The following is a 25,546-nucleotide window of genomic DNA, read 5'->3' as shown; positions in this document are numbered from 1 at the left end:
GCAGGAGCTTGTGGGGTTACTTTCTTAAGATCAAATCTGTTCCTTTTTCATTCTGGTAGGTGCTGGGGTGAGTGAATGAGACTGAGCTGGATGCTTAGCTTTGAAATATGAGAGAGATAATTAGAACACAAAAGAAGCAATTAAAGGGCTGTCTTGGTAACTCTTTCTGAGTGGCCTGTGTATATTTTGAGCAGCAGACTCGGCAGGCATAAACCTCCCTAAACAATGGTTTCACAGCCAGCACTGAATAACTAAATATTTTCTGAATTATCATCTTTAGAGATTAACCATGATTAACAGCCCTTTTCAATCACTACAAAAACTCACCACAAGTCTGAATCTGCACATAACTCTGCAGAACAAATAGAAATTAATACAAAAATTGGTCCATGCAATTCTATACTGGTATACACAGTATTTCAATACTGGACATGATTCTGGTCTCATGTCTGTTTCAAGCAGTGATGAAATTCTGCATAGGTCTAGCGTGAGCACGCAGGCAACATGGGTGTCAGTATCCAAGGAGCATTAAAAAATTAACCTTTGGAGAGCTGGCAGATGTCTCCTGGAGAATCTTACTCCATCTGTTTAAGATCTTATCACCAGCAGGTCTTACTACCTCATTCCTCTACCCAAGATAACTACCCCCAAATATGAACCCAAGCTTCAGTTGACAGTGTAATAGGGCAAAACCACTTTCCTTGCTAGTTTAACTCCAGCATGCATTACAGAGGATACAGACTGGTTCTCCATTTCCTACTTTATAAATCAGAATAAGCATCTGATTTTCAAGTACTGACCTTACAAAAATCAGTGGAAATGGAAGAAGTGCAACACATTTGCAAATCTAACTAGCACAGATTTCAAAGCAACACTGAGTTACCCACTGAGGTTGTAGAAGTGAAAAGAAAGAATTATCATGACTACCAGACCATGTAAATGTGAGTATTATGCTCTGGGCTAAACAGCAATGATGTGAAATGACTCAAGACAGACTTAAGGAAGAGGCATTGTCTGTGAATTCAACCTATCTGCAGGGTGCATACTAAATGTTCACACTCATAGTTTTTAGTAATTAATACTGAAACTATTTTTTGGATTTTTGGCAGCTTTTATGATGAGAAGTCAATAGTTATATTGTTAAATATGTTTCTTTTATGAAATGCTAAATTGCTGTTCCCTGACATATACTAATGAAAATATAACTGTACAAATTATTTATATTACAAGTAGTACTAATTCTAAGTATTCTAGATAGCCATTAAAAATGTTAAGCATCACTGTCTATTAACCAGAAAGAACACCTGAAGGCCTCTTCCCAGAACAATTTTAAGTATTATACTGTGGGAAACATTAAGTGATTGGGGGGTAAAAATACTGTAAGCTCTCTACAGTTGTTTATAATATGGTAAGGTTAACTGGACTAAGAGCATAAGAACTGCCATACTTTGTCAGACCAAAGGCCCATCTAGCCCAGTATCCAGTTTCTAACAACGAGTGGACTTGGTTACTCTGAGCAGAAGTATTAGAACATGGCATATTCTCTCATCTGCCACAGTTTAATGGTTTAGGGACTTTCTGAGCTAGAAGCTGCATTAGACCATCATATTTAATAGTCATTGATGTCCTTCCATGGACTTGTCTAATCCTTTTTTGAATCAATTTATGCTTTTATCCTCTGCAACATTCTATGGCAACAAGGTTGACATTTTAAGTATATATTAGGTGTTTGTTTTTAACTGAAGATTTTATATGAAAATATAACCTGTGTTTACTTACTACATTAATCAAAATTACAGTCATAATTCTTTCTCCTCTGTCCATTTGTAATATCTTCCTGTTTTCTCTCTTCTTGTACTTCCATCGTAGGTTCCTGAGAATCAGGACTGCCTTTCTCTTATTTGTATATTTGCAATGCTGAATGCATATACCCATCCCTGGATGAGCTTGTAGGCACTACCTCAATGCAAATAATGCAAATAAATCAATAATGATAAGTAAATACATACTCTAATAGGCTAACGTTCCCTTTGAATAGTCTGTCAGGGTTAGTTGGGTACTCTGCAGCTCAAAAAATATCAGATGCAATTCCCTGTTTTAGAGAAATGAGTAAAGAGGTAGTTTTGCTATGTATCCTCTATTTTAATATCCATAATGACTGTACTTTCAACATTTTCTTTCAAGTCTTCTTGTATGCATGACAAACAATGAAAAAGAATGTTTGCAAAAGAGCACTGAAAGATTTCATGTGCAGATGCTATTCTCACAATCAGATGAGCTCTAATCTCATGTTAATCTCAGTGGGCTATATTAAACAAAAGCAGAAGATCTGGATTTTGAAACAGATTAGCTTTGACCTCACAGAGATCAGATAGATTGATTAAGTAATCAGGTGTACTTGCCACCAAGCAGTGTTTCTAACATTGCGAGTAACAGCTCAAAAAAAAACGTTTGTTGTTTTTACAGAGCAAGAGTAAATACTACATCAATCACTGCATTATTAAACTGGATTGAAGTGCATATAGTTTACATTAAGTTCCCCTCTCTCCCTCAAATATTTATTGTACTTAAAGGAGGAAAAGTTACTCTCAGACAGTACTAGGAAAGAATGAGAAACAGAATTTTAAGTGGGAGCTACAAAGGACAAAGGTTTTAAAATTTGTAAATAGTTTAAAATACAATCAGTAAAAGACAGAAACACCCAGGATGCTGCATGAGGCATAACACATTTTCTAAACCCTGCTAACCTGACAATGGTTTTTAGCAGAAACACATACAAAAACACCCACCAGTTGGTTATCATTTACCTCTCTATCGCTGCAAAACCTGCTACCTATGACTGGGAATAATCTCCAGGGTTACCTAGGTCAGTCCCCTGCTGTATCACCTAATTTCCCATGTGGCATTGCATTAAATGCATTACCAAAGTCTACTCTGATGAGCTTTACTAGATTTGCTTTGTCTGGAAAATAGGAAAATCAGGTATTATATTAAAAAAAGATATCATGTTTGTACTTCATATATGGTTTGCACAACTGATCCTGCATTTTATCCTGTTGTCTCCATGTTTTTAACTATTCTTTTCTTCAATGTTTGGCCTGAAAACTTGCATAATATTCAGGTCATGTTAGGCATGTTCAGACAAAACTTCCTGTGTTTCAGTTTGTGCCCATTGCCTGTCCTGTCACTGTGCTCGTCCTGTCACTGGGTACCACTGAGAAGAGTCAGGCCCCGTCCTCATTACACCCTCCCTTCAGACACTTATACACATTGATAAGGTCCCCCTGAGCCTTCTCTTCTCCAGGCTGAACAGTCCCAGCTCTCTCAGCCTCTCCTCATATGAGAAATGCTCCAGTCCCTTCATCATCTTAGTAGTCCTTTGCTGGACTCGCTCCAGCACTGGACACAGCACTCCAGATGCAGCCTCACCAGGGCTGAGTAGAGGGGAAGGATCTCCTCCCTTGACCTGCTGGCAATGCTCTGCCTAATGCAGCCCAGGATACCATTGGCCTTCTTTGCCTCCTTGCCTTCCTGGCCTGTCCTTCCTAAAGAGCCTGTATCCATCCATTGCAGCATTCCAGTCATGCAAGCTAACCTACCACATCTCTGTAATTGCAATGAGATCATAGCCCTGCGACTGCACACAGATCTCAAAAATCTTCCTGTTTATTCCCCATGCTGCATGCATTAGTGTACAGGTGCTTCAAGAGGCACCCACGTGTGATGATTTCCCAGAAAGAGTGCAAGAGGTTTCCCCATAGTGTTGCCTTGTAGGCACTTCCTTGCCCGCATGCAATTGCTGGAATTATCCCTGCTTGAGCCCTGTTTTGTGGATTGCGTGGTCCCTATAACTCTGCCCTTCCTGTGTGTTTCCTAGTTTAAAGCTCTCCTTACCAGGTCGGCCAGCCTGTTGGCAGATGCACGTGCCCTGCTTAGTAAAGGGGATCCCATCTCTCCCAAGCAGATGTCGATCTTCAAACAGGGTCCCATGGTCATAGAAACCAAAAACCCTGTTGCCAACACCAGCTACACAGCCAATTGTTGACTCGCAGTATCAGTCCATTCCTCCTCACACCCTTCCCCCTCACTGGCAGGATAGAGGAGAAAACCACCTGGGCCCCCATTCCCTGACCACTGCCCCCAGAGCTCTGTAGTCACGTTTGATACTTTCCAAGTTGTCCTTGGCAGTATCAGTGGTGCCCACATGGAAGAGTGGCAGGGGGTAATAGTCAGAGGGACGGACAAGCCTTGGCAGTCTCTCCACAACATCCTGGATCCAAGCTCCTGGCAAGCAGCAAACCTCTCTAGATGGCAGGTCAGGCTGGCAGATGGGTGCCTCTGTCCCCTGCAGCAGGGAGTCACCCACTGCTATTACTTGCTGCTTCCTCTGGGTGCTTCTGCGTGGCACAGGGTCTGTTGGCCCAGTTGCTTCACTTCAAACCATGCCTAGCTCTTCCTCAACTTTTATGGCAGTGAACCTCTTCATCAGCTGCAAGCCTTAGGTTCTCATCTCCAAGGTTCTCATCTCTCCTCTGTTCTTTTTTTCCTGCCCTTTTCTTTCCCATGGCAGGAATGCCACAGCCTTTCATTCTAGGAGCAGCAAAATTCAGTTTTCCCTATACTGCTACAAAGTCTGGAGTAACCTGATTTCTTAAGCAACAATCTAAAGGTAGCGTGTTTGTTTTAAAAAGGAGGTGGTATATTTTTTCTATCATCCCTATAAATGTCCCCATCACCTCCTAGATGGCCTTTATTAGTCAAACTGGACACAACTCCAACTGTATATCTTTGAGTGACCCTAGCTTAAACTCAAATAGGAAAAACTTTGTATATGTTCCCTCCAGGCACAGCTTAGCACAAAGACAGATAGCATTGTTACAGCTTACATGAAAATCTTTTAGATTTTCAATATTGTTATTATATTCATGGCTATCTCTATCATTCTTTCTTTTATTCTAAAGGAAATTGTTTTTACACCAATCAAGATGGCAAATTAAAACTGCATTATAGTGTTAAATTTTGGAAACCTTAAATACTTCCTTGAAAGGACATTACTGAAATCAAAACTACTATCACTAGGTCTGGCTGCTTCTCTTCACACTGTCCCTCAGTAAATCACTCAGTAAAACAAATCAAAAAGACCTACCAAGACCATTAGGTTATTATATTTTTTGGAGCACTTTTGCCAAAATTTTAACTGTGATTGATGGGACCACTTCTGCCATTCACCTGGTGCTTCACATTCAATCTATTGTATCTGTGGTGTTCTCATTTCTCAGGCAGTCATTGCTATGTGAGGAGAGAACCCATGACTGCAGGAACAGAACATATTGCTGTGAGAATGAGTTTGGGATATGTGAAAGCCTGGGTATGATCTTCCTTTAGCTGTCAAGGTGCTGCTGTCTGTTCTGGTCCATACTTCCTTTGTTTTTCTTGGGCAATGCAGTAACCAAAGCTTGACTGTCTTGAGATAATTTTCCCCATATTTTCATACTCCTGATTGTGAGTTGCACCCCCTTCTCTGCTTCTTTTGGATGCTTATGTTGCCTTTGTGGTGGTGGATCTGGCCCTCTTATGAGGTCCTGAGCATGAATTTTTCCATATTCCAGTTTATCTTTTGCCCAGACCTTTAGGAAGTTTTGAATTCTCCAATTTGGAGCTGGAAGTCTCCAGCTTCCAAATGCTGTTTCAGTGGTGTCTTGGTAGCTGCACTTCAGTCTATTACTGGAATCATCTGCTCCTCTCCCATACAGCTGGAAACAGTCAGGCTTTAGCTTTCCCCTGAGCTTTGGTTGAATGTTTTCCTGCTGACATAAACAGGAGATTTTCCTTGGAGGAGGAGAGGATCCTGCTTTTCTTTGTTTTTGTCCCTCTTGACCTTTACTCTTGCTCTTTTATTGCCTAAATCTTTTTTCCTCTCTCTCTTTCTGTTCGTCATCTCCTAACCTCCTTTATGATCTGCTCTATTTTATCAACTTTGATCATCTCAGAAAGCCCAACATTAGCTTCAAGGTGATGCCATATCTCAGAAAAATATACCAAGAAGCTGTGCACCAGACAACCAGGCAATACATTCAAGAACAGTCATCGTACAGTAGAGAGATGTAGGCACAGAACTTCAGAGGGAGGAGGGTTCTAACTATGACAGGGATCTATTTATTTGATTAAACTAGCATGGATGAGTAGAGTTTTTTTTTTCTTTTACAATGTATCGATAGATTCCAGCATATCAATAACTGAAGTAGCCTATAATGGAAGTAACTATCAGGCAATCACTGGAAGAGGAAAAGATTAGAAAGGCTGCTGGGGAGGGAGCCAGCATGGACTGTCTTAAAATTTTATTGGGGGGGGGGGTTGCTATTTGCTATTGTGCCAGCAGACAACTAAAATAATTTCTTCCAGATTGATGGAGCTGAAATTGCAGAATCACTCCTACGTACTTTAAGTTGTAACCCTCCCTTTTCTCTCTCTCTTGTCATCTTGATCAGGATAAATAATCCCACCTCTGATACAGCAGAGTATATTTTCAAACCATGTTAATGCTTGCTGAATCTGACATAAAAGTTCCAAACACCACCCAACTGAAAGTTTGAAATGTCTAAGGAAAAAGGGAAGGAGGAGGAAGAAGACATTGCTGAGTAATGTAGTCTTGCAATAATTTCATCTACTTATCCTGCAGTTGTTTGAAATTGAAACCACTGTCTTGGATGATGAGGTTGCTTGACCTTGCAGATTTCTGAACAAACTTAGAAACCACTTCATTACAATATATGGACATTGCTGTGAGAAACGACTGCTTTTCCTTCATCATTTTCACTGAACAATCTCAGAGCAAAAGCTTGCAAAGCAAGACCAAGTTCCTTCTTAAGCTATTGAACTTTAGATCCATTTGAGTTTTCATTTGCCCCACAGAATGATCATTTACATACACCAAAACAGATTCTATGCCATGTCAATGTAATAAAAAATCGGGAATTCCAGACCCTGGGGACAAGAGAGAAAGTCTGGAGAAAGGAAGACTCTCCCTTGGTCAAGGAGGATCAGGTTAGAGATCATTTGTGCAAACTTGACACCCACAAATCCATGGGCCCTGATGGGATGCACCCACGAGTGCTGAGGGAGCTGGCGGATGTTCTTGCTAGGCCACTCTCCATCATCTTGGAAAGGTCCTGGAGAACAGGAGAGGTGCCTGAGGACTGGAAGGAAGCCAGTGTCACCCCAGTCTTCAAAAAGGGCAAGAAGGAGGAGCCAGGGAACTACAGGCCTGTCAGCCTCACCTCCATCCCTGGAAAGGTGATGGAACAGCTCCTCCTGGAGGTCATCACTAAGCATCTGGAGGACAAGAAGGTGATCAGGAGTAGTCAGCATGGATTCACCAAGGGGAAATCATGCTTGACCAACCTGATAGCCTTCTATGACGGAATGACTGGCTGGGGAGATGAAGGGAGAGCAGTGGATGTTGTCTCCCTGGACTTCAGCAAGGCTTTTGACACTGTCTCCCATCACATCCTTGTAGGTAAGCTCAGGAAGTGTGGGATGGATGAGTGGACAGCGAGGTGGATTGAGAACTGGCTGGATGGCCGAGCTCAGAGGGTTGTGGTGAATGGCGCAGAGTCAAGTTGGAGGCCTGTGGCTAGTGGTGTCCCCCAGGGGTCAGTCCTGGGTCCAGTCTTGTTCAACATATTCATTGATGACCTGGAGGAAGGGACAGAGTGCACCCTCAGCAAGTTTGCTGATGATACAAAACTAGGGTGAGTAGCTGAGACACCAGAAGGCTGTGCTCCATGCACCAGTACAGGCTGGGGGTTGACCTGCTGGAAAGCAGCTCTGCAGAGAAGGACCTGGGAGTGCTGGTGGACAAGTTAAACATGAGCCAACAGTGTGCCCTTGTGGCCAAGAAGGCCAATGGTATCCTGGGTTGCATTAGGCAGAGTGTTGCCAGCAGGTCGAGGGAGGTGATCCTGCCCCTCTACTCAGCCCTGGGGAGGCCTCACCTGGAGTCCTGTGTCCAGTGCTGGGCTCCCCAGGACAAGAGAGACATGGCGCTACTGGAGAGAGTCCAGCGTAGGGCTACAAAGATGATTAGAGGGCTGGAGCATCTCTCCTCTGAAGAAAGGCTGAGAGAGCTGGGCCTGTTCAGCCTGGAGAAGAGAAGACTGAGAGGCGATCTCATAAAGGTGTACAAGTATCTGAAGGGGGAGTGTCAAGAGGATGAGGCCAGCCTCTTCTCCTTGGTGCCCAGCAACAGGACAAGAGGCAATGGGCGCAAACTGAACCACAGGAAGTTCCATCTGAACCTGAGAAAAAACTTCTTCACTGTGAGGGTGACAGAGCATTGGAACAGGTTGCCCAGAGAGGTAGTGGAGTCTCCTTCGCTGGAAATATTCAAAACCCGTCTGGATGTGATCCTGGGCAATATGCTCTAGGTGACCCTGCTTGAGCAGGGAGGTTGGACTAGATGATCTCCAGAGGTCCCTTCCAACCTTGGCCATTCTGAGATTCTGTGATCATTACTTGATTCCTCAGGATAATAAAAACTACCTAGCTCTATTAGAATCATGATATTGATTCTCCATTCCTATCCCCAGAGATCAAAATCACCTATGAACAGAGAGGAATTAAAGATAGTTGGCTATTCTGGTGCCTTAACACATCAGTGGAGCATAGTTCTCTTGTCATTTCACTACCTCTTGCTTTTTAAAGTAAACAGAAACTTCTCCCAAAGATGACTTCTACTATGCCTCACAGTGTTTTTTCCCAACCTTTCAGATAGCTCTATGGAATTAGATAACCTGTCCTGCACCCAGTATAGATTATGCTCCTGGTGAGGGATAATCATGTTAAGGAAGTGGTCAATATAACTATTTTCAGTGTTTGTCTATTTATTTATTTGCACAGCATTTTTAATTTTTCCTATGGCTTGCAACAAATTTCAGGGGAAAAATTTCACCTGACTACGATGACATAGCTTGGGTCTTCATGAACAACAAGGCAAGACTGTCTCTAATTTAGACTAACAATCCTGTTAAATGAAAAATAAGTGAAAGTAACTAAAATTTCTAGAATCAAACCTTGGATTATTCAAATCAAACACAGTTGTTGCCTTTTTTTTCTGCCTACTTTTGCTGTATGGTAAATGCAAAATAGTCCGTCAGTAAGGGTAAGCTCATGCTATGGTACAAACCACCACTCAAGCATCTCTTGCAGCAACTTTCATGTGTCACTATAGCCTAAGGAAAAGGCTGAGAATTCAGCTGTACATTTAAAATTTAAACAAAATCATTATACAGATGTTGGTGTCAAGGATTATATTTTACACAACTTTCTGTGTGAGGTTTTGTTCTCAGTCTAAAAGGACAACGCCCAGGTTTAACAAAGTCATATCACTAGCATTTTTTTTCCACTTATTTGCCTATTTGGGAGTTAGGTGGGATTTACAACATTTAAAAATTCCTGGATACATTTTTAAAAGTGGCTACGAGGGCCAAATTTAGCAGTCAGCTACACATGAGAATTACAGCTCATTTAACAAAGGTCAGAAGTTAGCTCATCTCTACAGCTATTTCAGTAGTCATTGTGCAAGTTAGACATAGTCATGCCGTTGCTTGATTATTGTCCATAAAATATGTTAAAATAAGTGCATTTCAATGTTTATTTTCTTCTTTTGCAGTGTTCAGTGAGACCATATGCAGTGAGACTCTCAGAAACACCAGTACACTACATCTCATCCAACTTAATTTCTTATCTGTCTCAAGACTTTTGTTCAAAGACAGTATATAGAAATTTGTGTACACCTTTCCTCTTGTAACTACTCTTTTAACTATCCCATAAATTGCAACAAGACAGATGACTTTCTTAAAAGAACAAGTTCTATGCAGTATGAGGATAATCAGACAAGCAATTTCCATTAACTATATCAAGGGCTGTGCACATAACTCCCCATGTGATGAGCAAAAAAAATTTCCTCAAAGAAGGCATTTCAGATCTGCCATTTGAGGAGAAGGACAAGGGAAAGCCCTTTATATTATGGTAAAACATGCTCTCATACATTGAGTTTAGTTGAAAATGAAGATTAAACATATTGTAGGCAGTTCATAATACTGGCTTCTTGCTATTAGGATGGAAACTTTCAGTGAAATGCAGAATCAAGCAGGAATATATTTACCAAGATAAAAATAAAAAGAGGAATAAAAAAGACATTAACCTCTTCTTTCATGTTATGGGTGATTCCATTCTGCACCGGTCCTGAATCACTTGGTGGTGTTACTGCAACTTCCACTTTTGCGCTTTTTGCTGTGGCATCATCCATAAATAGGAGTGGAAAAAAAGAGTGGAACAGAATATTATATAACAGATCCATTAGTGAAGCTACTGTCATATATTCAGTCTTTTAAAATCATCAAATGAATGTTGTTGGTGAACCACCACCTCCCTTAAAAAAAAGAGACAAAAATTCTGGCTTCTATTTAACCAGTACAGATTTTGAGTAATATTTTGATCAGGAAGGAATTTTATGGAATAGGAATTGAAGGATCTATCCTAATGGCATTTATATTTCAGAAAAATTTACATTCTTAACTGTGACTTTTGAACACATGCAATGCTCTTTACTTATGCAAAACTCAGCCTAACACTTTAAGTAAAAATTGACACACAGAATTCTATTCAGACAATAAAGAACATAGGATGCTAAATTTACAGATAAGGGGATATAGTCAAAGCGATATGGTAACTTATCTACCCTGTCTACACTACCTTCTGCAATTAGTAAAGTTACTTATAGCTCCCGAGGTCATTAATATTATGATTGTTATATAGGCTTGAAATGCTTATAACTTGCCATTTGGGGATTTCTGCATGTGAACAACAAGTGCTCAGATATGGTAAAACTTTACTGAGATACTTGAGCACTCCCATGGTAAATCGTGGGCTGCTCCACATCCCTGGAGTGGCACATGAGAGAGAAGTGGGATTTTCACAGAACATGTAACGTTTTTCCCTCAGATTAAGAGCTTTTTTCAACAAGTCTCTTTTAAAGATATGGAGAACAGGGTTCAGCTTCTAAAGGCAGATTCTGGACTGGAAGTTTCTGCCTTTGGAATGGTTCAATTTTATCAAATAATATTCATGTTCTTTCTATTTCTACAAAAATATGGGAGAAGAAAAAAAAAGGACAAATCAAACTGTCCAATATTTTTATAAGAGAATCCTATATTCCTCATGCTAGACCTCTGCCATAGTTAAAGGGAGAGAATAGAACCTCTGAGTTCTGACCTCAAATTTATACAGTGAATTCTTTTTACCATGACTATTTTGGAATTCTCTGACCAGTAATCATGTCTGTTGGTATTTACTAGATAAAAATGGCCAAAACTCCCTTGGACAATCTGAAGTTATGGGGAATAGTGACAAGCAATATCTAACTCAAATGCAATGTGTTTTATGGTATCATCTTGTGCACAGAATTAAATACAGCTGCGTAGTTGCATTACTGCTACCCTGAGATTCTTTCTAAATTAAAAATTGAGATCACAGCCACAGTGAAGTGCCAGACTCTCTATAATTCTTTCACTGTATGTAGATTGTCCCTTAAGCCCACACCCAGCATTATGTTGTATTAACAGAGCATTTCATTCAAACTCTTGATCCTGCAAGCAAATTGGATCTAAATATAGCAGAAGGTCAGGAAAAGTGTCAAGTGATAAAATGATTCAATTTTTATCAGATACATTTGTATTTGTTTTTCTAATGCAGAGAACACACAGTGATGAAGTAGAGAAAAGAGGGGCCATAGTACAGATTTTCTTTTAACATAGGAAGTTTTGAACTGAGAGATTGAATAGAGCAAATGCATTTTGTGCAAGAGGGGCATACATGGGCCTAGGACAGATGGACTCTCCAAATAGTAGATCTACATATAAAATTTTAAAAAATATGATTTTTTTTGGACAAGAGTGATGCCACATAGAACATGCATTTATTTAAGGCAGCGGTTCTCAATCTCAGGATCTGCAAAGGTGACTAGAAAAAGCCTATACTTTATGTTTTTTACACTACCTGTGTAAAATGTCAGAAGGGTTTCATTTCCTCACTAGAAAACTCTTACGGGCCCATGAATTGAAAAGGGTTGAAGACTACTTCTTTAGAGCAGATGAAACAGTGTGAACTGCATGCATGGCAGGTTTCAGTACATATGTGCACAGAACAAAACACCATCATTAAATGACCCTGGCAATGCTATAAATCAGGTGTGGCTTCCAGAGCTATTTGTTTGGCCTGTGAGGATGCTGTGCATGTGCAGAACTACTGAGCATACCAGATGCTGATTAACAATGCTACCTAGTACTGCAAATGTACTGCTGTTCTGTGCTTATGCAGGAGGTCCAATAATGTGGCCAGGGAGGAACTAGTGTTTAGCCTTCTCCTGCCATTGCCTGCAGGTAGGTGGTCTGTTCATACCTATGGGTTGTACAGGTTAATTATAGAGCAGTACCACAGCATAGTCAAATATCTGTCCTTGCATTAACCTATCAAAGCTCAGTAAATACAGTGAGTTTTTAAGCACAAACTGAGAGTAAGTTTGCCTCTCCATTTCTCTCACGTCAACACATGTCCAAAACCAGCATTCCATTTGTCTTGTCAGCCTTGCAGAGTGACTCCCTAGATGTCTTATCAGTCTTTCTCTTCTTGCATCTAACTCCCAACCGTGTCCATGGGTTCTATAGAAAGTCAGAATAATTTTGACAAGCTTCGTATAAGTGAAGTAGGAGAAATTTAGCTCTACAGATTGTCAAGCAAAATAATGCACATTGAATAAGGCTTTTAGGATCAAGTGATAAATCATCACTGCTATACTCACCATGATTAGCAGTTCCATTCTGTCTTTCACTATCTTCCACCTGGCACTTCTTTTTGGCAATCTTATGAAGAATTGCAGCCCTCTCCTTGAACTTTCCTAAAAGACAGCATTGTCATTCTTCAAGTGCAGCCATTTTGAGATGCTAAGTTTTTTTGCCATAGCTTAGGCTCCATAAATCAGAACTAATAATCAATTTCCATCCCTCCTCAAGCAGTTCACACACTAATAAACACTATCTGACATTTTCATATATGCATATTTTCCTTTTTTAATGAAAATAAGAATGTAAAAGATTTTTGTTATTCTTAGAACTCAACAAGAAAATGATCAAGAAATTGAAAAGAACAAAACCCATTATTTTTTTGCTTAGTTAGTCAGTCAAGTTCCCCCCTATAAAAGTGTTGGTATAAAAATCTCAGCAGAAACAGAAAATGAATAAAGATGGTATAAAACAAGTACAGACAGTTTCAGGTCTGAAGTAGTAACACAACTACATAGACATTCACAGGAACCCATAAATTGCACTGTAGGGATTGTGGTCCACCTAGTCTGGCACTTTGCTCTCAGCGGTGACTCCACGAGTACACAGGCACTTCAGGAGATCCAGAAAACTTCATAACAAGTGATTTCCATATAAACGTATTGGAGGAAAAATTTCTTCCCAGCCTACCAGCTGGTTTTTGCTTCCCCTGAGGTTAACCATTCAGGAGTTAGATGCCTACTCTCAGCTAATCATCTAGACTGCTCCAGGGCAATTCATTCCATCCTAAGAAAGAGGTTTCAGGTCCTTTTACTCTTTAATGGCTGCTGAGTCCAAATGACACATTTAAACTAGACAGCTTCAAGGATGGCAAACAGTAAGTGAAATGAATTTGGTCCTTCCTCTACATTGGTTGCTCCTTTTACATAAGGACTCTCCAGATAGTTTATAATAGTTTGTGATGTACAATGAAGTTTTATGCTCCCTTTTATATTTTTATCCTCATATCTGTATTAATGTGATATTAATGCTATTGTTCCTTTAGTCTTTCTCTCTCTTTGTAAATATACCTGGTTAGCTACAGTACAGTTCTAATTAAAAACACAAATATGAGATAGAGCTCTGACCTGTTTTACTTCATCGCCAGTTGAAAACAATGCACTGAAAACAGCCAGTGCTGGTGAACAGTTGGTGAAACACTAAAAGGTATTTCAATGAAATCAAGTAATCAGTTAGGAGTGGGAAGTACAGAGAAGTCATGAATGAACACACTGAGTTGAATAACAGAGTATTACTGCTTCCAAATTAAAATAAAGGATGTGCAAGAATAAATCATGGGTCAAGAAATAAATCCTCTCTTCTCTGATGTGATTTGCTCTACGTGAGTGAACAAAAGGTGGAAGTAAATGAGCAAAGAAGCTTATATGGAGAGGAGGGACCAATGACCAAAAGCACAAAGTTGAAGTACCATTGTAGAAAAGCACTAATGCTAGTGTGAATGAAGATGGTGAGATGCGTAAGGAGAGTGGAGCTATGCCTCCTTCTTTCCTCCCCCTCCCCTTTTCCTCCCTGAGATAGAAAACAAACCAAATCAAAACTTGTTTGGCAAAGGGGAAGCATAGAGATGCACAGACACACCAGCAAATCAGACCACATCAGAGTATTTCTAAATCATTTATAAATCATTCACATTTAGCAGAAAGCCCTAGGTCTAGTGTGAACAGCTGTCCCAATCTACTGCGATGTATTTTATTCCCAGGTAGGGCCTGAATAAACAGTAATTAATTTAAAGTCAGTTTCAGACCAAACAGAAGCTAACAAACACAAGATAACTTACCTGCTGAGATCTAGAGCACAAATGCATTCTGGATATTTGGTTATACTTGCTACTGTTATCTGACTCATGTTTGAGGGGTGTAAGCAGTTCCGGTGGGCTCCATAACACCAGGGATTCCCCCTTCCTAACCACTAGAGCCAAATTCAATGGACTCTAAGACCCCAGGGGTTTCTCCACCTGGGCCCAATGGAAGTGGCTGCTGTGATTTCATGTCCCCAAGTCCAGACAGTCACGAGGCTGCCCACGTATTCCTCGTAGGAACACACACACTCACAATGCAGGCACTCACAATGCACACACAGCTGCCACACAGACCAACACAGCCAGAGCAGTGCCTTTATCGGCACCCCCATAAACTGACCCAGCACACACATAGACGTGACCAAGTATGTTCAGCCCATCCTGTTCCTCCCCTCTGGCTGATCAGGCTTGAGGCTCACTAGTGGGATGAACACATGCACGCATGCGTGCGCACACACACACACACACACACACACACACACACACACATCTCTCCAGTACCTGACCCAGACCCTTGATCTCCCCAGTTGCTGACACCCGGACATACGAGCCCCAGAGGCTCATGTTGGGGGCAGGCAGCAAGGGCTGGCTGCTCCCCAAGGGCAAGGGAGCTGGGAGCTGGGAGCTGAGAGTGATAGCAAGGCAGGTGTGAGCAGTGACCTCACCAACCAGGAGCCAGGATGCTGAGTCAGCATGTCCAGGTCAGGATCAGGGTCAGCCTCAGTCCAGTCACCAGGCAGGTCTGTAGTGATGAGGCAGGCCCGAGCTCAAGCCAGAAAGCTGAGCCAGTGGGTCCAGGTCAGACTCAGGGAGGTAGGAGACCAGGTGCAGACACAGCTGCTGCACAGCTGTGATGTAGCACAGGCAGGGCCAGCAGTGCAGCCTCAGCTTAAAAGCAGCTCCCAAGGGCAAGGAGGGGCAGGGCCTTGCTTCTAGCTTGCTTCACAACAGCTCTTAGCAGTGAGGGAGCTGACCCTGGGCTCAGCCACCTAAATTCTTTCACTTAGCCAACTACACTCCTAGAAGTGGGGATGCGCTCCGGGCCATGACAGCATCCCCCACTCTCAACAAGTGTGTCCCCACACATTACAAAGGTATGGGTTTGGAGGGGTACCTATTGTGAAATCACAGAATCAAAGAACAGCTGTGATTGGAAGGGACCTTTAGAGATCATCTAGTCCAATCCCCCTGCTCAAGTGGGGTCCCCTAGAGCAGGCTCCCCAAGATCACGTCCAGACGGCTTTTGAATATCTCCAAGGAAGGAGACTCCACAACCTCTCTGGGCAGCCTGGTCCAGTGCTCTGTCACCTTCACAGCAAAAAAGCTTTTCCTTAGATTCAGATGGAACTGCCTGTGTTTCAGTTTGTGCCCATTGCCTCTCGTCCTGTCACTGGGCACCACTGAAGAGTCTGCTCTCATCCTCTTTATGCCCTCCCTTCAAATACTTATACACATTGATGAGATCCCCCCGAGCCTTCCCTTCTCCAGGCTGAACAGTCCCAGCTCTCTGACTTTCCTCAGATGACAGATGCTCTGCAAGACTTGCCACTTCACTGCAAAGAAGGCATTCAGTATCTCAGCCTTTTCTGTGTCCTTTGTCACCAGGGCCCCTGCGCCATTCAGTAGTGGGCCCACATTTCCCCTTGTCTTCCTTTTGTTACTGATGTATTTATAGAAGCCCTTCTTGTTGTCCTTGACATCCCTCGCCAGATTAAACTCCAGATGGGCCTTGGCCTTCCTAGCCCCGTCCTTGCATACTCATACAATGTCCCTATGTTCCTCTCAGGTTACCTGTCTATGGTTACCTTCCACTTTCTGTATTCTTCCTTTTTATGTCTGAGTTTTGCCAGGAGCTCCTTGTTCATCCATGCAGGTCTCCTGCCACCTTTGCTTGATTTCCTGCTCATTGGGATGGACCATTCTTGAGTTTGGAGGCGGTCATCCTTGAATATCAACCAGCTCTCCTGGACCCCTCTTCCTTCTAGGACCCTCTGCCATGGAATTCTTCCAAGAAGGTTCCTGAAGAGGCCAAAGTCTGCTCTCCTGACGTCCAGGGTTGTCATCCTGCTTTTTGCCCTGCTTCCTCCTCGCAGGATCCTCAACTCCACCATCTCATGCTCACTGCAGCCAAGGCTGCCCTTGACTTTCACACCCCCAACTTGCCCTTCCTTGTTTGTAAGTACAAGGTTCAGCAGAGCACCACTCCTCGTTGGCTCCTCCATCACCTGTATCAGGAAGTTGTCATTGATGCTCTGCAGGAACCTCCTGGATTGCTTGTGCCCTGCTATGTATGTTCCTTCCTAGTTAGCACATTGATCAGATCCCCCCTCAGTCTTCTCTTCTCCAGGCTGAACAGGCCCAGCTCTCTCAGCCTTTCCTCACATGAGAGATGCTCCAGTCCCCTAATCATCTTTGCAGCCCTCCGCTGGACTCTCTCCAGTAGTGCCATGCCTCTCTTGTCCTGGGGAGCCCAGCACTGGAGACAGCACTCCAGGTGAGGCCTCACCAGGGCTGAGTAGAGGGGCAGGATCACCTCCCTCGACCTGCTGGCAACACTCGGCCTAATGCACCCCAGGATACCCTTGGCCTTCTTGGCCACAAGGGCACACTGCTGGCTCATGTTTAACTTGTTGTCCACCAGCACTCCCAGGTCCTTCTCTGCAGAGCTGCTTTCCAGCAGGTCAGCCCCCAGCCTGTACTGGTGCATGGGGTTATTCCTCCCTAGGGGCAGGACCCTGCACTTGCCTTTGTTGAACTCCATGAGGTTCCTCTCCGCCCAGCTCTCCAGCCTGTCCAGGTCCCTCTGAATGGCAGCACAGCCTTCTGGTGTGTCAGCCACTCCTCCCAGTTTAGTATCATCAGCAAACTTGCTGAGGGTGCACTCTGTCCCTTCCTCCAGGTCATCAATGAATATGTTGAACAAGACTGGACCCAGGACTGACCCCTGGGGGACACCACTAGCCACAGGCCTCCAACTAGACTCTGCGCCATTCACCACAACCCTCTGAGCTCGGCCATCCAGCCAGTTCTCAGTCCACCTCACTGTCCACTCATCCATCCCACACTTCCTGAGCTTACCTACAAGGATGTGATGGGAGACAGTGTCAAAAGCCTTGCTGAAGTCCAGGGAGACAACATCCACTGCTCTCCCCTCATCTCCCCAGCCAGTCATTCCGTCATAGAAGGCTATCAGGTTGGTCAAGCATGATTTCCCTTTGGTGAATCCATGCTGACTACTCCTGATCACCTTCTTGTCCTCCACATGCTTAGTGATGACCTCCAGGAGGAGCTGCTCCATCACCTTTCCAGGGATGGAGGTGAGGCTGACAGGCCTGTAGTTTCCTGGCTCCTCCTTCTTGCCCTTTTTGAAGACTGGGGTGACACTGGCTTCCTTCCAGTCCTCAGGCACCTCTCCTGTTCCATGACCTTCTAAAGATGATGGAGAGTGGCCTAGCAAGAACATCCGCCAGCTCCCTCAGCACTCGTGGGTGCATCCCATCAGGGCCCATGGATTTGTGGGTGTCAAGTTTGGACAAAAGATCTCTGACCTGATCCTCCTCAACCAAGGGAGAGTCTTCCTTTCTCCAGCCTTCCTCTCTTGTCCCCAGGGTCTGGAATTCCTGAGGGCTGGCCTTAGCAGTCAAGACTGAAGCAAAGAAGGCATTCAGCAACTCTGCCTTCTCTGTACCCTTCGTCACCAGGGCACCTGCCCCATTCGACAGCAGGCCCACATTTTCCCTAGTCTTCCTTTTGTTAATGATGTATTTATAGAAGCCCTTCTTGTTGTCCTTGACATCCCTCACCAGATTAAACTCCAGATGGGCCTTGGCCTTCCTAGTTCCATCCCTGCAGACTCGGACAGCATCCCTATGTTCCTCCCAGGTGGCCCGTCCCTGCTTCTACCTTCTCTATACTTCCTTCTTCTGTTGGAGTTTTGCCAGTAGTTCCTTGTTCATCCATGCAGGTCTCCTGCCACCTTTGCTTGACTTCTTGCTCGTTGGGATGGACCATTCTTGAACTTGGAGGAGGTGATACTTGAATATCAACCAGCTCTCTGGGACCCCTCTTCCTTCTAGGGCCCTCTCCCATGGGATTCTTCCAAGAAGGTCCCTGAAGAGGCCAAAGTTAGCTCTCCTGAAGTGCAGCGTTGCAATCCTACTCATTGCCCTGCTCCCTCCTCACGGGCTCCTGAACTCCACCATCTCATGCTCACTGCAGCAGAGGATGCTCCCGATATTCACATATCCAACCACCCTTCCTTGTTGTCCTTTAACAAACTCACACCGTTTGTCTCTGCTTCTGATGAAAGAAGAAAAGATACTCCCGTGCTTCTCCATGAAAGGGTTTAGAGTCCCCATCTATTTTCAGCTGGGGTTTGGGAACCCTGACATGAGAATGTACTGTATTAGAAAAAGAACCCCCTGAGTCTGTAATTAGGTTCGCATGTTCCTGTGGCTAACGTAATATACCAAGATATATAAAGAGGTCAGTCAAAAAGGAAGGAAAAGAGGAGAAAAAGTTAATGAAAGGAAGTGTGATGTAGAGTGACAGGGATTATATTTTCTAAAGCCCAAATGGAAAGTTCAAAATATAACATATTTTGACCTAAATTCAGTTTCTCGAATACACTATTCATTGTTTGTTTTTTGAAATTGACAGCTGCTTTTGAGAAGCTAAATTGTATCATAGACTCTTGTCACTTAATACTCCCAAAGACAAATTGAGGTTCTTTCCTTATTTTTGTTACTGGAAGAAAATGTACAGTATGGTCTTAGATTATTTATTTATAAAAGGTGCTTCTTAAGGTGACACTGAATTACATTCAGTATATGCATGGCAATAACATATAGCTGTTGTTCAGAGCATACTTATAGGGCTATTTTCTCACAAATAGCCACACTTAGCTACTGTTAGAGTATTTATAAAAATCAGAAGGTTATTAATGCAGTGACTATTAGCATTTTTGAAATGGTAGATTTAATACATCAGAATAAAAAATAAAAATCTCAACATATCAAATTCTCAGGCTACAATGAGATGAATTTTTTAACTTGATTGTAATAAATATTGAGATGAGATATATTCTAAAAGCTTTAGATGTGGTAGCCATATCTGAACAGCCTGAGTTAATGACCAATTTCAGATGCTTGGGAGTTATACTTAAACAAGTTAGACACCAATTTATGTCAGGCAAAATCTTTTCTCAAGCATCATTTGTTATATTAGTTCCATCCTTGTGAGCAAGACAATCAATCTACCAGCTGGGCAACTGTGGATAGTACTCAAAGATTCCAAGTCTTCCATATGAACTGGAGCTCAGACCTTCTCTAGGGAAGTCAGCATCCTACAGCATTGGATGCAAAGGCAGTAGGAGCCGCCTCCTATAACAGATCTCAGAATGGTACAGTTCTATTTGACCGAGGATCAAATGCACATATAGAAAATGGGAAATAATCAGAATTTACTATTTTTTCCTGGACAAACAGCCAGGAGCAAGTCATATAATGAAGATTTCTTAAAATATTGCGATTAATCTAAACAACTGAAAATATCTGCTTTTAAAAAAGCTGGCTAAGTTACTAAGTCACTCATATTTGCAGCATTAAACATAAGTAGGAATAGGTGATTAAGTTTTCTGCAGGGCCTCAAGCTTATCTTCATCTTTGAATGTATAATTAATTACAAAACTGGACACTCACGAAACCATCTGTTTGGTGATGTAATCAGATAGCTGGACAAGAGGCCTTGATCCTACAGACAATCAGGTCTCAATTCAGGAAAACTTCCCAATTATGGAAATGGTGACTGCAACAGGACAGAAGCATGTGGTAGAAATTAAGTATATGCTTAATTGGTTTCCTGAATGAGCATTATAAACAATGAAGCTTTTGGATCAGCAGAAAAATTCCCAGAGATTTCATTGAGCACTGATTCAGACCGTAATTACTTCCTACTTGTATTTCTAGAATCAGGGTTTAAAATTATGCAGTTTTTGTGCTGCGATTAATTACATAATTAATATTATAGAAATACTGGAGCCTAATATTTTAAATAAGTTTATTCATTACTTTTGAATAATACAGAAAAATGAAGTCATTTAATAATTGTTCTGAAACTGTGATTTGAACATCTATGAATGAATTCATCTTATTTAACGTCTTCTATAAAAATATGATATAAAATATGTCTATAATCTATATTATATATTGGTGTATACTATGTGAGTGTGCATGTGTTTGTGCCCTTCTTTAATAAAGGCATTCTGTTGTATTTCTGTGAAAGAAGCAACACTGAAATGCTAATGACAAAATTTGAAAAAAGAGTGATAACAGACTACCATCAATGAAAACACACACAGGAATTAATTACCCAAAAAAGAGGCATAGAATAAGACAAAGTAAATTGAAAGAAAATGTAAACATGCAAAAGGGACATTAAAAAAACTTTTAAAAAGCTAACACAAACAGTTCTAAAATATTTCTTACCTTCTTCAGTCATTGTATCACAATATTTTAGTTTTCTACATCATCCAAGCTCTACAACATCACAGTAAAATACACAAACATAAGGAACCAGCAGACATTGAAGAAATGTACATTTTCACATGTGCTTCATAAACTTCACAGTGATTATGTAAAATTTCTGCAGAAGGACAGGCAATCATGGATTACATAAGTGGCAGTGTCTTCCCCCCCTGCAAATTTCACAAGTCACTTGCTGTAGTGGCTTCACAAGAAGAACTGAAATCTATGATTCAACTTTCCAAGGTGATTGTTGATTTTGGTGCCTCCATATTTGGGGACACATTGTAGACCTTGAGAAGACTTGATTTGCAGAAGCTTTGAAAATCAAGCATGTTTAACACGTCTCAGGTCAGACATCCAAATATTGAGGCATCCAAAATAATCATTTTTTTCAAAATGCATAGTCTATGGAATTATACAAGATGCTGGCTCACAAGCTTTAGGATTGTTCTGATAACAGTGCTGATGTTGACTTGTTATAATAGTGATTATATAATTTGGCCTCTCTTTTATCAACTGTAAAGTCAGAGAAATATTTGCTCACTTCAGTGGGTGATGAGAAATCTAAATTAATTAAATCATTAATTAGTTCTGCATAAATTGCATTATTATAGTCCATCAGGAGTCAAGGGAAGAACGGAACTTGGAACTCTCCAGCCCTTTAGAACTAAGCTCAATTCTCTGTATGATATAACTTGAAAGAAATCGCCCTTTTTTTTCTAGATGTTATTTTACACTTCACGTTTTTGTGAAAATGTTCTATCTTTAAGTTTTGCATCTATATAAGCAATGTAATTGTTATTTGTTTCAAAAATATGAAAAATAGATCAGAGGAAAATTATGCACAAACTTTGAGGAATTTGTGATCAATTTCACTCAATTGTCATTTTTAATATAAAATTTTATAACTAAGCATCCAAGCTTTGGAAACAGTGTAATCATAAAAAAATGGATATTTATCAGTTTGATAGTGGGATTTTCAATTAAATCATTCTCTCTTTATATTGATGAAGGTGCTTAAGAAATTAAATATACAAATACTGGCCTATTATTTTTTTAGCTGATGCACTTAATGATCTTTCAATATTTTTTTCCACATGGGTGAATTTCAATTGAGGTTTTGCTTTTAGTTTTTAATTCTAAAATATTGTGATGATATGCAAATCTCATATTTTAAAAGATCATTTGTTTCTATTAAATTGCAGACACCTGAATCTGCAACATGAACATTTCTTACATCATTTGTGCACATAGAGAAAGCTTTGTGCCATATAAATAAAAAATATAGGCTTTTCAATACTGTTATAATTTTTAATTCATGTACAATTGACTATAAAGATTGTTATATGATCTGTTTATACATTAGCAAAATCAATTACAAGTACTGACATACTGTTGTACAGTGTAGTCTCTCTTTATTTGCACATAAGTTTGCACATAAGCATATGAAATTACCCTAAGCCTCAGTTAGAGCAGAGACAGAAGTCTTTTAAGGAAAGAATTGTGTATTTTGCTTTATAATTATTTAATTATGCATATATAATTTTGTAAAAATATTCTTGCTATAGTAATATAGTCTTGGTTGTTGTTTTGTGTCAAAAGAAGCTGTTGTCCTAACATCTTGATTTTAGCTCTGAAGATCTGAATTCTTTATCCAGGGAAAACTCCCATTAACTTCTGTATGGATTTCCCCTGCATAAGGCATTCAGAACCAGAAGCGCTGTTTAATTAGAACTCAGTATATGTTGGCTATAGGAGCCAAATCCCTCTTTTAAACTTATTCTCACTGATCTCTGCCTTGAAGTGTCTATGATCAGATATGTTAGAAACTGGGGGGAGACATCAGTGGAGGGTGAAGACAGGAGTGGAAAACAGATGCCAAAGGAAACTCACAAGTAATAAGAGCAGTAAAATGGAAATACATGAAGGAGACAACACTGCTAGAGACGGGGCGTGTATTGTCATGGAAAAGAAGCCTAACGATGAGAAGAGGGAAATAAAGTTGAGTAATGGAAGGGAGCATCACAGCAGCAAACTGAAGAATTAACAAAAAGATAGCATGGATGGCAACAGTCTTAGGAGCAGAGAGCTTGGGGTTAATGGACCAAACATAGAAGAGGTTTCAGAGGAAGCAAACAATAATGGAGCATTATCCTAAATCTCCAGAAGAAAGAAAAGTAGCAGCAGAAAGGCATGGCATTTGATATACCAGCAATCTGGTTTAGATCTGTGTTTACTTCTGTCTCCACCCAAATGAGAGATATAAAACAAACAGGAAGAAAAAAGGAGACACTGAACAGAGAAAAGAAACAAAGACATGCATAAAAGTGCATAATGCTGGCACCATTTACTTTCTAGGCACTTGCACAATGCCAACAATTTAACACTACAAGGATTAAACTAGGTTAATTATTACAGTTAGCAAAACTATTTCCTGGGAGAGTCTAATCTGGCTGGTGAGATTACCCCCTCCCACGCACACAAAGCTTTTATAGTTCTACACCTGCAGTAGAAAATTTTATACAACCAACAGCTCGCTGACTGCCATGCACAGTGATGATGTTATAACCTGTCAGCTGCACTTATTCATGTGAATTTCACCAAAAAGACTTGGGTCAGTACTGCTCAGCAATACCAAAGGTAAAAGAATTGGACGCCTAAATGGTTACAGTTTTTAAAAAAGCTCAACAGCAACAACAACATCCTTTAGAATCAACCAACCAAAACAAAGTTCTGCATTCTGTAACTCATTATGACTTAGTACATTACCTTTGTAAGGTATATTTCTTGGAACACAGCTTCTGGATGGGAATTATAGCACTGTTCCTAGCATTTAGGGTGTGACAACATATTGGATGGTAACTAAATTACATGAGACTGTTGCTCTGTGCTCTAAAAGCAAATGTGAATACCTTTGATCTTGACTAAATTGCAAGCTTCTATCCATGTTTTCTCTTGTGTCCTTACTTGGTTCCTTATTTTGAGGGTGTTTTTTTTTTTTTTTGTCATGATGAGAATCTCATTGCAGTTCTGATTTTTCTTATAGTTTACTATAATTTTATCTAATTGGTGGGTGAATAGAAATATCATTGAAAAAGTGTACAAACATATGAATGGGAGTTCTGGGCAGCTCAGGATAATGACATCCTAAGCAAAATTTGCCTAGTGTTTTACTCTCAGTGCACTGTTTAAAATGAAGGATGAAATCCCACAATCCTTACAGTTCATACAGTCCAGCAAAATTTCAAGTGATGACAAAGGGAGATTTGTTAGAGGATCCACAGATTTTCACTGGGTATAGTTTTAGAAGAGATTGAAGTGACTGATTTCGGGTCAGGAAGCAGGTCAATGGCAATACTCTGCCCTGGAATGACATTAACATTTAAATATTCACGTCTTCCATTCACATTCAGTAAGGAATCTCAGAACAAATATGCTGTCTGAAGAACAAAACATCATTGGAAAATTTCATGCAGGTCTGAGAAAAGAATTTTGCCAGTGCCCTCTTCTGTTTCTATAGGATCTCAAAGAAGGGGTTTAAAGGTTTGAGGGGGTTTTTTTGTTTGTTTGGTTTGTTTTTTTTAACTTGACTGCTGCTTATGTTGGAAATTAGTGAGTGTAACTTATCTGGATTGCTCAAATGACTATCCATTATGTATTGTCACACAATGATGACATCCAGGGAATTGGTTCAAATTAAATAAATGCTAAGAATATACATTTCTACAGAGCTGCAAAATAATGTCCTTTTCTGCCTTCTTGTCTAATGAATTGCAGCTAAATAAAATATGGCCCTAAACAAGATGTGAAATTAACATTCAAGTCCACACAATTCTTTAAAGTCTTTTTTAATCATTGCAGCCTTAAGATTTTTCTTTTAAGATTTTAAAGATTTTTCTCTTCCATTTTCCTCTAACAAAAATATTGCTTATCTAGGAGTAATATGATGACTGCAAATTTATGAAATAAAAAGCTTTTGTATTTCATGGACAGTATTACTCCCCTATTTTTTCCTAAAGAATGAGCCAAAATTTTAAAGAAGGTTTAAGAAATAGCTATGTAATCATCTTGAAGGAATATGAAATTGCAGGAAATCCTTCCAAATTGCTAAGTGACTGAATATACAATTAGGATTCTGATGGTTTTGCCTGGTCTAAGGAAGTGTTTACTGTTTGTCCACAGTTTGGGAGTTTGTATTCTTTTTTCTTGTTTATTCTTATCTTACTCTTGTTTCTGTTTCAGGAGAAACTGACTCCTAAGATAATTTATGCAAGAGATGATACCTCTCTAATTATGTGGTGGATCTCATCTTGCTCTCCTTTAAA

The 25,546-nt window shown here is 40.8% G+C and overlaps 1 protein-coding gene across 1 annotated transcript in view; it reads right to left on the bottom strand.

Annotated features, from left to right (window-relative positions):
* Nucleotides 1-25,546, bottom strand: part of LOC138064099 (sodium/potassium/calcium exchanger 2-like) — an 89,392-nt gene that overhangs the window by 11,982 nt on the left and 51,864 nt on the right. Inside the window, 3 exon segments of the mRNA XM_068925083.1 lie at nucleotides 10,199-10,293; nucleotides 12,860-12,955; nucleotides 21,183-21,233. Coding sequence (XP_068781184.1) covers nucleotides 10,199-10,293; nucleotides 12,860-12,955; nucleotides 21,183-21,233 — 242 coding nt within the window.

The sequence above is a fragment of the Struthio camelus genome, chromosome W, assembly GCF_040807025.1.
Source record: "Struthio camelus isolate bStrCam1 chromosome W, bStrCam1.hap1, whole genome shotgun sequence".
NCBI lineage: Eukaryota > Metazoa > Chordata > Aves > Struthioniformes > Struthionidae > Struthio > Struthio camelus.
Note: the sequence above shows the minus strand (reverse complement) of the source record. Positions and strands in the feature narration are given on the sequence as shown.